Source organism: Perognathus longimembris, chromosome 5 (assembly GCF_023159225.1).
Source record: "Perognathus longimembris pacificus isolate PPM17 chromosome 5, ASM2315922v1, whole genome shotgun sequence".
Lineage (NCBI taxonomy): Eukaryota > Metazoa > Chordata > Mammalia > Rodentia > Heteromyidae > Perognathus > Perognathus longimembris.
In genome coordinates this window covers 84824409-84836157 of record NC_063165.1, presented here as the reverse complement: position 1 = coordinate 84836157, position 11749 = coordinate 84824409, and the positions used below count along the sequence as shown (strand labels likewise).

At 65.1% G+C, this 11749-nt stretch overlaps 1 protein-coding gene across 7 annotated transcripts; it reads right to left on the bottom strand.

Annotated features, from left to right (window-relative positions):
- Nucleotides 1-3286: 3286 nt before the first annotated feature.
- On the bottom strand, nt 3287-11749 carry Chrd (chordin). Of its 7 annotated transcripts, none has more exons than XM_048347267.1 (23): nt 11589-11749; nt 11320-11423; nt 10877-11006; nt 10638-10772; nt 10437-10536; nt 10231-10318; nt 9772-9913; nt 9509-9649; nt 9350-9432; nt 9122-9269; nt 8862-8968; nt 8616-8735; nt 7775-7931; nt 7347-7567; nt 6693-6806; nt 6240-6512; nt 6039-6132; nt 5900-5956; nt 5666-5769; nt 5134-5236; nt 4526-4683; nt 4260-4359; nt 3287-3742 (listed from the first exon to the last, which is right to left on the bottom strand). In XM_048347267.1, the coding sequence occupies exons 1-23, from the start codon at nt 11734-11736 to the stop codon at nt 3687-3689; spliced, it is 2883 nt and encodes a 960-aa protein (XP_048203224.1). In that variant the 5' UTR covers nt 11737-11749; the 3' UTR covers nt 3287-3686. The 7 variants fall into 7 exon arrangements, with proteins under 7 accessions (XP_048203224.1, XP_048203225.1, XP_048203226.1 ...); XM_048347268.1 differs by having other exon boundaries at nt 4526-4680; XM_048347269.1 differs by having other exon boundaries at nt 3287-3739; nt 4526-4680.

The following is an 11749-nucleotide window of genomic DNA, read 5'->3' as shown; positions in this document are numbered from 1 at the left end:
ACGGCTGGCCGGCGAGGTGAGGACTCGGGTGCCCCGCGGCGTGAGGCAGGTGGGCAGGGCCAGGCCACTGGCTTGACATGTCCAACTTTTAAAACTACTCTCACTTTTTTAGTCATCGCCAGAGTTTAGAGAAACAGGTGAATTTTTCTTTTTCGCACACTTGCATATTGCCGTAATTATTCACAAATGGGTGTGTGTGTGTGTGTGTGTGTGTGTGTGTGTGTTGGGGCTTGAACACAGGGCCTGGACATTCACTGTACCTTGGGCCTTCTTTTGCTCAAGCCTGGTTAGCGCTCTACTACTTGAGCCACAGCTCCACTTGCAGCTTTTTTGGTGGTTAATTGGAGAGGAGAGTCTCACCATTCCTTAATCCTCAACCCAGCCTCTTGGGTAACTGGGGTGATGGACATAAACCATTGGCACCTGGCTTTGGAGTTTTTTCCATCAGTATCTCACTTTGCAGCCTAGCGAGCCTAACTTTTTTTTTCCAGCTTAAAAACTCATCCTCTGACAAAAGGCTTTACTGACAACTCTCTATACAGTCAAAAAAAAAAAAAAAAGGGCAGAAGACAGTATTTCATACACGAGGAGCCAGCGTAACAGAAATTTCCTTCTTGTTGTTGTAAAAAAATAAAAAAGAAATCCCCCAAATCTAGGGCTATCTTCACATGAATGAAAAGAACGCAGCGCTGGGTAGAGACGCGATCAGATGTGAAACGATTGTGGCTGGAAAGCACGGGTGTGGACTGGGTGGTCTTCTTCCAGCTTGCCCCGGGTCCTCAGTGCTGACTGCAAGCTAGCCTCTCACTCTTGATCTTCTCGGCTCAGCCTCCCCAGGGCTGGGACTCCAGGCACGCACCTCCACACCTAGCCATGATGGTTTACTTTGAGGCTGAGCGATTTGGGCAGCCCCCTTTGTATAACACATGTGTCAAAAGCAAACACCGGGTATTCAGATGCTCACACAGGCATTGCTCTGGCGACTTGACCAAAAGCGAACTGGGGGCTGTTGCCAGCCCTACCATGAGGTAGTTCTGAACTGGTAGCTGTTTGTACTCGGACATGCCAAAACCTGGACTGGACCCGCAAATAAAACATGGTGGGAATGTCGCCAGGAATACAAGTGGAAGGCGGCAAAGTAGAACACTATATGTAGAGCTGTCGCTTTGAAAAGCAGGTGTATTAGAACCATCTCATCTGCCCATCACCCAGCTTCTGTGCTCCATCTTCCTGCCAAAGAAGCCCAGCCATCCTGCCAAGCCCTCGTGGTTTGTATTTTGCAGTACTGGGGTTTGAGCTCAGGGCCCCCACACTTGGGAGGTAGATGTTCTTTATCTTTGACATGGGTCTTGTTTCCTACCTTGACGTGATCCATCTGTTAGATTTCCCCCTATAGCTAGAATAACAGGCACCTATCACTGGGTCCAACTCTCCATCGAGAAGGGGGCTCGCAAATTTTTCCGCTTTGGCTGGCCCCAAAACCACAGTCTACCCAATCTTAGCCTCCCAAGTAGCGAGAATTACGGGGGTGAGCCACCAGTGTCTGCCTTAGAAACCCAATTTTAAATCCTACCAGTCACTGGTTTTTGAGACCCTGAAATACTCTACCCAGGAAAATGAGCCTCTCCTTGGTTTTTTGTTGTTTAGGCGAGGCTTTTGCTGTGTTTTCTTGCCTACTTGGCTTGGTTTCCTTAAAGAAGGGAAAGAACCTGGAGTCCCTTGCTTACAGCTGAATGGCTGGGGTGCCCTCTTGAGGGCTTCTGCATGCCAGGCTTTGAGGCACCTCTCCCGGAGCTCAGCAAGCCCCCTGCCCAGGTGCGCACGTCCCTCGCGCTGGGGCTGGCCAGGCACAGGCCTGTCCAGCATGCGTTGGAATGCAGGCTAGGGAAGGGAACGCTGGTCTGAGAACTTTGGTCTGAAAAAGACCCTGCTCGGCCTGGACCCATCCCCTAGTCGGCTCACAGCCACTGAGGGCAGCTCTGAAGCCCTGCTCTGTGCCCCAGCTCAGAACCAGGGGAGGAGCAGCCCCCAAGCCATTCTGTGAGGGACTGCTTCAAGTCCCTGTCCCCTCCCACAGGAGAACAGTACCATCGGCACATCCATTCCCGACCAAATGCTCCTTCACACCATGCCTGGCGCTGCGCTCGGTTCTCTGCACTTACACCCAGGCGGAGTCCTCCTGACCCCTCTACTGTGACAGTCGAGGCTCTGGCCCTGGGCAAGTTTCCTTGACTATTCTGTCAAATGTAACGGATGCCCATCTTCACCCTCCCCCCTCCCTGCCTTCCACACCGCCTCTCGTTCCAAACCACCTCCTGAAATCCCACCACGGCTAGAGGGCCTCTTCCACCCAACGCACGCCCGGTACTGAGCGCGTCCTGTGAGAGACACATCTGCCACATTGAAAGGAGTGGGGCTCACCAAAGCGAAGTGACTCAGCCAGTTAACAACAGGACTCAGACTTGCTTCTTTAACAGGCTGGGCCTAATGCTAAATGCAAAGGCTGATTTCTCTTCCCTCTGGTCTACCAGGTGATCAAATCCCAGACTCATTTTGCCCTGCATCATTTATACAAACTAGGACTGCAGGTGCACAGGTCTCCTGGAGCCTGCGGGATCCATCAGAAGGCCCTGGACTTGATGGCAGGAATGGCGGGGGGGGGGGGGGAGGGTTCTCATCCTATTCTGCCCATCACACCGAGAGAGCTCAAGATGACCTCAGTCGAGAACTGGACGTCAGCTGCTTCGAACCCACTCTGACCAGGACTTGCACCCAAAGTGGCCCAGAATAGAATTCATTTCCAGAAAAAAACAACTGGAGGGGGGCGGGGAGCCAATGACTCAGTTTCGACAAGGACAGTAAAGGCTGCAGTCACTTTCATTTCCCTTTCTGGAGCAAGTTCAAACTTTGGAGTCAGCAGAAACGCCAGCGCTGTTTCCCTCGACTTGAGTCTAAATCCTAGACGCGCCAGTGTATCTGAGAGTCCCGATTCCCCCTGTGGGAAGCAGGTGTTTCTGCCAGCCTGCAACCTTTCCGGGAGTCCCGCAGCTCCCCACGGTGAGAGGGGAACCCCTGAACCCCCGCTTCTTCCTATCAGGGCCTCCTCTCAGATCCTTCCCCACTCGTCACAGAGCCCGCCCTGAGACACTGCGGGCACGGCTCGAATGGTAGAGCGCGAGCTGTGAGGAAAACAGCTGAACAAGTCTCAGTAGCAGCACAACAGACGTAAATAAAGTCACTGTGGTTTAAACAAACAAACAAAAAAAGAGCCTACCTTGAGCCCAGAGACAAAAGAAAAAGTTTTAATAAATACAAAAATCTCTAATAATGACTCTGCTCAGCTCAGGGGCAGCAGGAATGGTGTCAGGGGACCCTTGGGGCTGAGTGAGGATAAATTAAAAAATCACAACAAGCCAGTGACACTATGTACAGAATGAAAGGAGCTGGGCTTCCAGGGCAGGGGCCAGAGGGGAGCAGGGCAGAGCTGGAGCGGACCTGGCCTTGCTGGGGCTGCCCCCGCCCTGGTGAAGGTCTGCTTCCCGGAGGTAGTGGGGAAGGGAGAAGAGGCGGAGCGGAGGGGCCCAAGGCGCAGAGTTTCCCCCTGGAAGACGCAGCGTCCTCAGCGCCAGCCCTGCCCCAGCTCAGGCCCTTCCTTCCTCTTGGTCGTGAGGCCTGGCGGCTGCTCCCTAGGAGCCTTCCGCGTCTTTCTCTGGCTGTGGAACCGTCCTGGTCTCCAGTCCTGCTGGAGAGAGAGGGAGTGATCGTTGGGGAGTAGCAACAGTGTCACAGAGGGAGGTACAAAGCAAAGGCCTGACTTTCCCAAGCAAGGTCGGTTCCACCGGCTGCGTAACCTTCATCTGGGTTCTCAAATGCCCCGAGCTTCAGACATCTCATGTGTAAAGAAATGAAACGAAGGGCTGGGAAGGGGGCCTAGTGCTGGAGCGCTTGCCTAGCCTGCATGAGCCCTGGGTTCGATTCCTCAGCACCAAAGACACAGAAAAAGCCGGAAATGGCGCTGTGGCTCAAGTGGTAGAGAGCCAGCCGGGAACACAGAGAGGCTCACAGAGCCCAGGCCCTGAGTTCAAGTCCCAGGACCGGAAAAAGAAAGAAATGAAGTGAGAGCCCTGCCCGCATGGACTAGAAAGGCAGTGGGGGGCAGACTGCATGGCTCCGGGGGCAAAGGGCTCCCTCCCTCCGGGCACCCCACACCCAGGCCCACCGCCGCGCCCCCCCCCCCGCCCCCGGCCGCCCTCACTCACGCCGTCGGGGTGTGCAGTGGGAGCAGCACCGAGCCTCCTTCCCCGAGCCACAGGACAGTGCTGGGGAGCAGTCCTTGCGCTCACAGTGGGGCACCCCCGCCTGGGGCGGAACAGAGCAGCTGGTGAGAGTTCCAGGAGCCCCTGGGTGCGACGGCCCTCAGCCTCTCCAGAGACGCTTGAGCCACGCGTCTGCGTCCTCCCCCCCGGAAAGGGCTCCCCGCTCTGACGGCGGGACCCCAAGGCTCACCTCCCACAGCCTCACTTACCCCGCATCGACAGGTGATGCAGCTCATCTCCCCAAAGGGGGGCACTGAGGGATGCCAGCTCTGGCTTTCCGGGAACCACTGCCCGGCAAAACGGCAGCCCCGGGGCCCATCAGCCTGCATGGGGTCCCCCAGTTGGGGGTGGGCCACTGACCCTACTGCCGGGAGGGAGAGGGACAGAAGTCAGCCTTAGAGGGCCAGTTGGCTTTGGTTTCTCTGTGGGTCCCCGGCAGCTAGCAGTGAGTGGGTGACAAACAAGCGAATGAGGATGGGTAAATGGATGGATGAGAGGACGTGTAGATTTCTACTCATCTGCACAGGTAAGTGGGTGACTACAGAAATGTAGGTGAGTGGGCGAATGGTGCGCGAAGGGATGGGTGAGTGGATGGAAGGTGGGTGGGGGGACCGGAACTAGGCCGGTCTCACCCCGCTGCACCTACGCGTGCTTTGCGCGGCACTCAGAGTGCTGGCTTCCGGCTACTCCCAGAGCGACCCCCAGTAAGCGCTGAGTGGTGGAGAAGCCCTTCCCGCATGCTCATCCCGGTGCCTTTCCCCACGACAAGGCCTGCCCCGACCCCAAGGGCGGGGGGGGGCGGGGGGGGGGGCCTCACCTGGACACTGTTTGCAGCAGTCGGTGGGGTTGGCGCGGACGGGCTGGGCGCAGGCCAGCCGGGGACATTGCACCTTCTCACAGTGCACCTCTCCGGTGCCCCCCTGTGGGGAGCCAAAGGAGGGGGTCAGCGTCCCCCACCTGGGGGGACTACATTCGTGACCTTTAACTCTGAGGCCTGGGCTTGGCTCCTGTAGCTCAAGTCAAACCTCACTGTGCCCTGCAAGGCAAGCGCGCCCTGTTTGCTCACAGGAGGAAAGTGGGGGGAGGGGGGCTCGGACAGGTTCAGAAAGTGCTGGGGTGGCGGGGAGCCAGCCAGACGGCAGGGCAACCGTCCGCCACCCACCGAGGCCTGCGACCCACCGAGGCCGCTCCCCCATCCCGCGGCGCAGGAGGCTCCCAGATCTCAGGGGCTTTGTTTAGTTCCAACCTTGAGCCCTTCTCAGCAAGAAGGGGCTCCGCGCTCCGGGCCCCCCGCCCCAACTCCGCAGACCCCGCCGGGGAGGGCAGCAGCGACGCTTGGCCGGCCATACCTTGCAGGTGCAGACAGCACACTTAATTAAGCCAAAGGGGGGTACGACGGGGTGCCACCGGGTACCTGCAGCCCGCCAGCTCCGGTCACCATCAAAATAACAGCCTGGGGGGGGGGGGGGACAGGGCCCAGGCGCCATTGGTTCCCCGCTCCTCCGCCAGGCCCGCCCCCGGGGCTCACTCGCGGGCCACCAACCCTAAGGGGGCAGCCAGGGGGTCCCCCCCACCCCGCTCACCCTCTCCGGGGTCCCGGCTCCTCGGCAGCCCTGGCAGGTCCCTGCCGTCTTGTTTCTCTGCGGAGCCGAAGGAAGAGCCGGATGGCGCCCCTGGCCGCCCCGTCCCCAGCCCCGCGCCCGCCCTCCCGCGGGCACTCACGAGGGCACACGGGGCAGCACTGGCCGTGCGTCTGCACGGGGTGCGGGCAGCCGGGCGCGGGGCACACCACCGGGTCGCAGATCACCGTGCGTCTCTGCGGGGCAGGGCGGGCCGGGAGGGCGAGGGCTTCCGCGGGGCGCCCCCCCCACGCGCCGGGGCCGCCCGCCCCACCCGCGCCCCGCCCCCGGCCCGGGCGCCTACCTGGCAGGTGCAGAGCGAGCAGAGCGGGTCGTAGTGGGGCGCCCAGCGAGCCCCGTGGGGGCGCTGCTGCCCCTCGAAGAAGCACGTGTTGGGGTCCCGGGGCCGCCCGACGCCTCCGGGCTTGGCGGGCGCGGCTGCCTCCGGGGCGGGGCCCGCGGGCCAGGCCGGGAGCGCGGCGTCCGGAGCCCCGGGCGCCCGAGCCCGCGGCGCCCCGGCTGCCCCGACGGCCGCCAGGCGCAGGCCCCCCGCCTCGCACTGGTTGGCGATGTGCACCTGGGAGGGGAGGCCGAGGCTGCGGGCTCCACCCCCTCACCCCCCCCACCCCACCCCCCCGCGGGGCCGCCGCCCCCCTCCGGAGAGCCCCTGCCCGCCGCCCTGGGCGCCTGCCTCGGGGGCCTCACCAGCCCGGGTTGGAGGCCCCGCGGGTGCGGCCCGGCCCCGCCGCCCACCTACCTGCCCTCGGAGCTCCCCGCGGGGGCTGCCCTTGGTGGCGATCAGCAGGGACGCCGTGCCCTGGGCCAGGTGCCCCAGCAGCTGGGGCTCCAGATCCTTCACCACACCCTGGGCCTGGGGAGGGAGGCGGGGGGGCGGGGGCACTTCCTTCAGGGTGAAGCCCGCGGTCCCCCATTTGCAGACAAGGAAACTGACCCACTCCGATGTGCGGGAGAGCAGAGCCCCTTTGGCAGCTCCTGGGTGCGGAGTGGGGGCTGGCTGCCGCTCAGCTCGTGGGAGGGAGGGAGCCCACGGAGCCCAGGCCTGTCTCACTCGCCAGCTCTGTAACGCAGGCTCCCGCCTTCTGCTTCCTCAACCCCAGGCCCACGCGGCCTTCCAGTGCACGAGCCCTGCGCTAAAGCGTGCTGGTGGCTCTCGCCCGCGAGCCTAGCTATGCAGCTGATGCCATCAGGGCATCAGAGTTCAAAGCCCGGCCTGACACCAGAACCTGTGCCACCCTGATCTCCACCTCAGCAGCAAAAAGCGGCAAGCAGATGCGTGGCTCAGGCGGTAGAATCCAAGCCAAGCAGGAGCATGGGGCCCTGAGTTCAAGCCCCGCACTAGCACCCGGGAGAGGAGAGGTTTTCCAAGCCCCTCCTCCCATCCCATCCTTACCTCCGGGCCGTAGAACCCTCTGAGCAGCCGCCGGGGTCCCGGGGTCCCGGGCGGCCCCAGGAGGTGAGCGGTGACGGTGCCCTGCTCCGAGCCCCCGAGCCCGGCCAGCAGCACTTCGTAGTGTAAGTGGCAGTGCGCGTCCAGGGACAGCCACGCGTGTCCCGCCGCCGGGCTCCGCACTCGAGGCAGCACCAGCGCTCCAGCCAGGGGCACCGGCGACGCTGGGGCCGGAGAGGAGGGGGCAGATGAGACACTGGCCGCCACTCAGCGGTCCCCCCTCAGCCCCGGCAGGGCCGGGGCAGGAGGGGGCTTTCGATGCCTTGGGCCGCGCGACGCGGGGAGCGGGCCGGCACGGTCACTCCCTCCGCCCCATGTGCCCCTGGTCCCATCCCTCGCGCGCGGAAGGGCAGGCAGACCGGGCCGCTCACCGTCGTGGCGGGCACTGTGCCCGCTGTAGGGCAGGGCCGCCACGTGGCCCCGCAGCTCTCCGTCCGGGAAGTCCTTGGTGCCCACGTTCAGGAACAGCTCGTTCTGCAGCAACATGTGAGCCCCGCGGGCACCGAGCCCTGAGCAGACGCCCGCAGCCTGGGGGGACAGCGGAGGACGAGCCGCCTCAGCTCCCCCGAGCCCAGCTGCGGAGGAGGAGGCCTCTCCCGCGTCCTCTCCACGCCCTGACACTCGGCCTCGCAGGAGCCCTCTGCGCGTTCCTTGCCACACGAAAGCCTTACAGAGTCACTTACCCTCTCTGAGCCCCCAATTCCTTATCTACAGGATGTATACGATGAAGCAAGCGACGCAGCATCTGGGACATACGACGGCCCTGTCGTAGCCGTCACCTGATATTTCTTTTTGAGCCAGTGGTGGGGTTTGAACTCAGGGCCTGAGCACTGTCCCTAAGCTGCTGTGTGCTCAGGACCAGTGCTCGACCACTTGAGCCACGGCGCCACTTCTGGTTTTTTGAGGGGTTAATCGGACATAAGAGTTTCAGGGGAACTTTTTTGCCTGGGCTGGCTTTGAACCTTGATCCTCAGACCTCAGCCTCCTGAGTAGCTGGGATGGCAGGACTGGGCCACAGGCGCCCGGCCCGCTGGCGTTTCTCACACGGCCTATTGTACTATCCTCCTTCACACGGTCCGCCGTGCCTAGCCCCAGCTCCGCTCGGCGCGTCACAGGAAGAACGGAAGCCGTGAGCGAGCCCGTGGACCACAATCTATTTCCCTGCTCGGCCCCTCCGGCTTCCCGGGGCCCACGGCTCCCTAGAGCCCTCACCGTGCGTCCTCCGGGCTGCAGTCCAGCCAGGCGGCACAGGACAGTGCGCTGGTCCCTCCGCGGAGGCTTGGTCTCCAGGGTCATGGCCACCACCTCGCTGCCGGTCCCTACGACCTGTATCTGGGTGGCGGGTTCGAGAAGGGTCTGTGGGAGTGGCAGCCAAGGTGGAGGGCCTGAACTCCTGCACACCAAGGCCCTGGCCTGTCGCCCCCCCCCACACCCCCCGCCCCCAGCCCTGACTCTTACCTGGTAGATCAGGGAGCCGTTGCCTAGCAGCGTGAAGCTGGCAGAGCCAGCGGCGCCGGTCTGGACGGGGACCAGGGCCTCCGCCCCGCAAAGGACGCTCTGCAGGACTGCAAGACAGGGGGCGGCAGGATCACCCAGCACCCTTCTCCCCCGGGACCTCTCCCTCCCTCCCCCGTCCACCGTGGCCTCTTCCCTGGCACGGCATGGGCCTCCCGGTTGTGTGTACCCCAGGGGCCAGCCCCCCCCCCGCCCCGCCTCACCCTCGCAGCTCTGTCTGGCAGCCACGTGTCCGCTGAGGCGCAGCTCGGGCTCCCCCGCCCTCTCCAGGGCCATCTGCAGCTCCCCGAGCCCCAGCCAGTCCATCTCCTGGGCTGTCAAGTGGGGCAGCACCTCGGCGAAGCCCGGCTCCTGAGGGCAGAACAGAGTGTGGCCGACGACGGCGGCGAGAGGCCAGGGCGGGCGGGGGCCGGGGCCCGACCCTCCCTCACCTGCGCCGAGACGTTGGCCTCGAGCTCTCGCAGCAGCTGCCCCTGGTGCAGGATCTGGAGCCTCACGGGAATCTGGGCCGGCGCTGGAACGGCCACGCAGGTGGGTACTTGAGACACAGACACCGTCCCTGCGCTCTGACGGGCTCCCCTCCCGCTTACCCCCGGTCCTGGGGCCCAGCAGCCCCCGGAAGAGCAGTAGAAAATGCAGGGAGTCCTCGGCGTCGCTGAGGGTGAGCAAGGCGATGCCGCCCGTGCCCTCCTGCTGGGAGCCCTCCAGGGTCAGGATGGCACTGAATGTCTCTGGGGAAAGAAGGACCCGGAGAAAATCCATCAGGAAATCCTCTCCCGCGCCTGCCCCGCTCCCGGGAAAGAGAAACCTCAGATCTTCACGTCGGGGAAGACCGGGCTGCTGACCCCCTTACCTGCAGCCAGGGCCCGGTGGCGGAGGAGAGGACCCCAGACCTCCCCTGAAGGGTGGGTGGGCGTCACAAGCGCCACATGGAGCTGTTCTGCCCTCAGGAACCGCAGGGACAACCGAGGCACAGCCCGCCAGACCCCGCAGATCTGGAGCGCGGGGGAAGAAAGAAAGTCTGCAGTCAGGCAGCATCAAGGACGGGCCAGCCAGTGGGCCGGGACTGAGGAGAAGGGAACGTGGAAGAGACCTCCAAGTCCTCTTAAGACAGGACCCAGGAGCCAGGTGGCTGGGTTCGAACCCTAGCTTTACCACTATTAGCTATGTGGCCTTGAACAAAGCGTCTCCCACTCCTCATCCGTAAAACGGGCATCCCAGGGACAGGGCTACCCTCCCACGGGGCGGCGCAGAGCGGGCTCTCTGCGCAGTACCCCGACCTACTAAGCACTCAGAAACAGCACCATCTCACCAGGCCATCGCGGATGGGGGCTGCAGGGTGTTCAAACAGGACAGTCCCGGTGGGGTCGGAGAATCGGACCCTGCTGGGGCGCTCCAGTCTGTGAAGGGGAAGCCTGGTGAGACGGCATGCAGATCTACCCCCCCCCCAGGGCAGCAGGGGGACCCCCCTGCCAGCTTCCCCCCCCTGCCAGCTTCCCCCCCCCCCGCCCCGCTCACCGCTGGTAGGAGATGGAGAAGCGGAGGCTGGAGCGGAGCAGCGAGACCCGGGCGCGAGCCACGGCCCGCGACCTCGGCCCGGTCAGCAGCGCCACGAAGTCTGCGAGGAGGGGAAGATGCCCTGAACTCCATCCAGCCCTCGCCCGCGGCCCGCCCCGACGGCCGTCCCTCCCCGCCCCCCCACCCCGAGTCCCCGCCTACCCGAGTGGCCGTCGGCGGCGGCGCGGGGCCGGTCCTCGGCGCGGGGCGCCCCGCGGTCGCTGTAGCTGCGGTGCTCCGGGTCCCGGGGATACTCGAAGGGCAGGCCCGGCGTCCGCGGCTCGGGACCGCTGCGCTCTGGGCCGGGGTAAGAGGCGCGGGCTGGGGCTGAGCGCCGTCCGCGGGGCGCGGGGCGCCCCCTCCCCGCCGGGCCCCGTCCCCCCCCCCCCGGCCGGCCTTACCCTGGGGGCAGGTCTGGCAGCAGTGTCCCGGCAGCTGCAGCGGCTGCCCGCAGGCCGGCGGCGGGCACTCGGGGCTGACGTTCTTGCAGCTCACCCGGCCGGGGCCCCTCCCGCGGCGACCCCACGGGGGCTGAGCGCGCGGCGGGGCGGAATCGAGGGCAGGCGGGGGTCGAGCGGTCAGACCCCGGCGGGTGGGGGGCGGAGCCCCGGGGCCGGGGCGAGGTGGATGTGCTGCCCCCCCCCCCGACGGCTCACCCACCCGGGACTCGCCTCCGACCCCCGCTGCGCCCCGGGTCCCGGCCTGCGGGGCGGGGAGGGGGGCTGGTGGGAGACGGGGGGGGGGGGGTCCGCCCGCACCTGGCGCTTGGAAGTGGGGCCGCCTCCCCCTCCGCCCCGCGAGGGGGGACCGCCAGCACCTCCCCCCCCCCGCCCGCCCCACTCACCGCCTCGCAGGCGCACAGCACGCAGCGCATCACCCCGAAGGGCTCCCCCAGGTCGGGGTGCCACGTCTCGTCCAAGGCGTAGACCTTCCCGCCGAAGGAGCAGCCTGCGGGGACGGGCGGGACTGGCGGCCGCGGCCCCGCTCTGCCCCCCGCCCCGGGCCCCGGCCCCGCGCGCCTCCCCGGCCCCGCGCGCGGCGCCCAGCCACCTGCGCCCGGGGCCCCGCCGGGCTCCCCGCCCGCCCGCCCGCCCGCGCCACGCGCCCCCCTACCTGCCGCTCCCCGCACCGGCAGCGGCTCCTTCTCGGAGCGGATGGGCAGCGCGGGGGGCTCGGGGCCGGCGCCGCGGGCCGCCCGGGAGCCGAGCAGCAGCAGCCCGAGGAGCAGGCGCGGGGCCGGCGGGGCCGGGAGGCTCGGCATGACGCGCGCGGGA

Excerpts from the sequence above, each read along its gene's own strand:
- Chrd (XM_048347262.1), bottom strand. The coding sequence starts at position 11,736 with ATGCCGAGCCTCCCGGCCCCGCCGGCCCCGCGCCTGCTCCTCGGGCTG. Across the intron at positions 9,650-9,771 it reads CCACCGGGCCCTGGCTGCAG|AGACATTCAGTGCCATCCTG; the intron begins GTAAGGGGGTCA and ends TTCTTTCCCCAG. Across the intron at positions 4,360-4,525 it reads GCATCACCTGTCGATGCGGG|GCGGGGGTGCCCCACTGTGA; the intron begins GTAAGTGAGGCT and ends GTTCCGCCCCAG.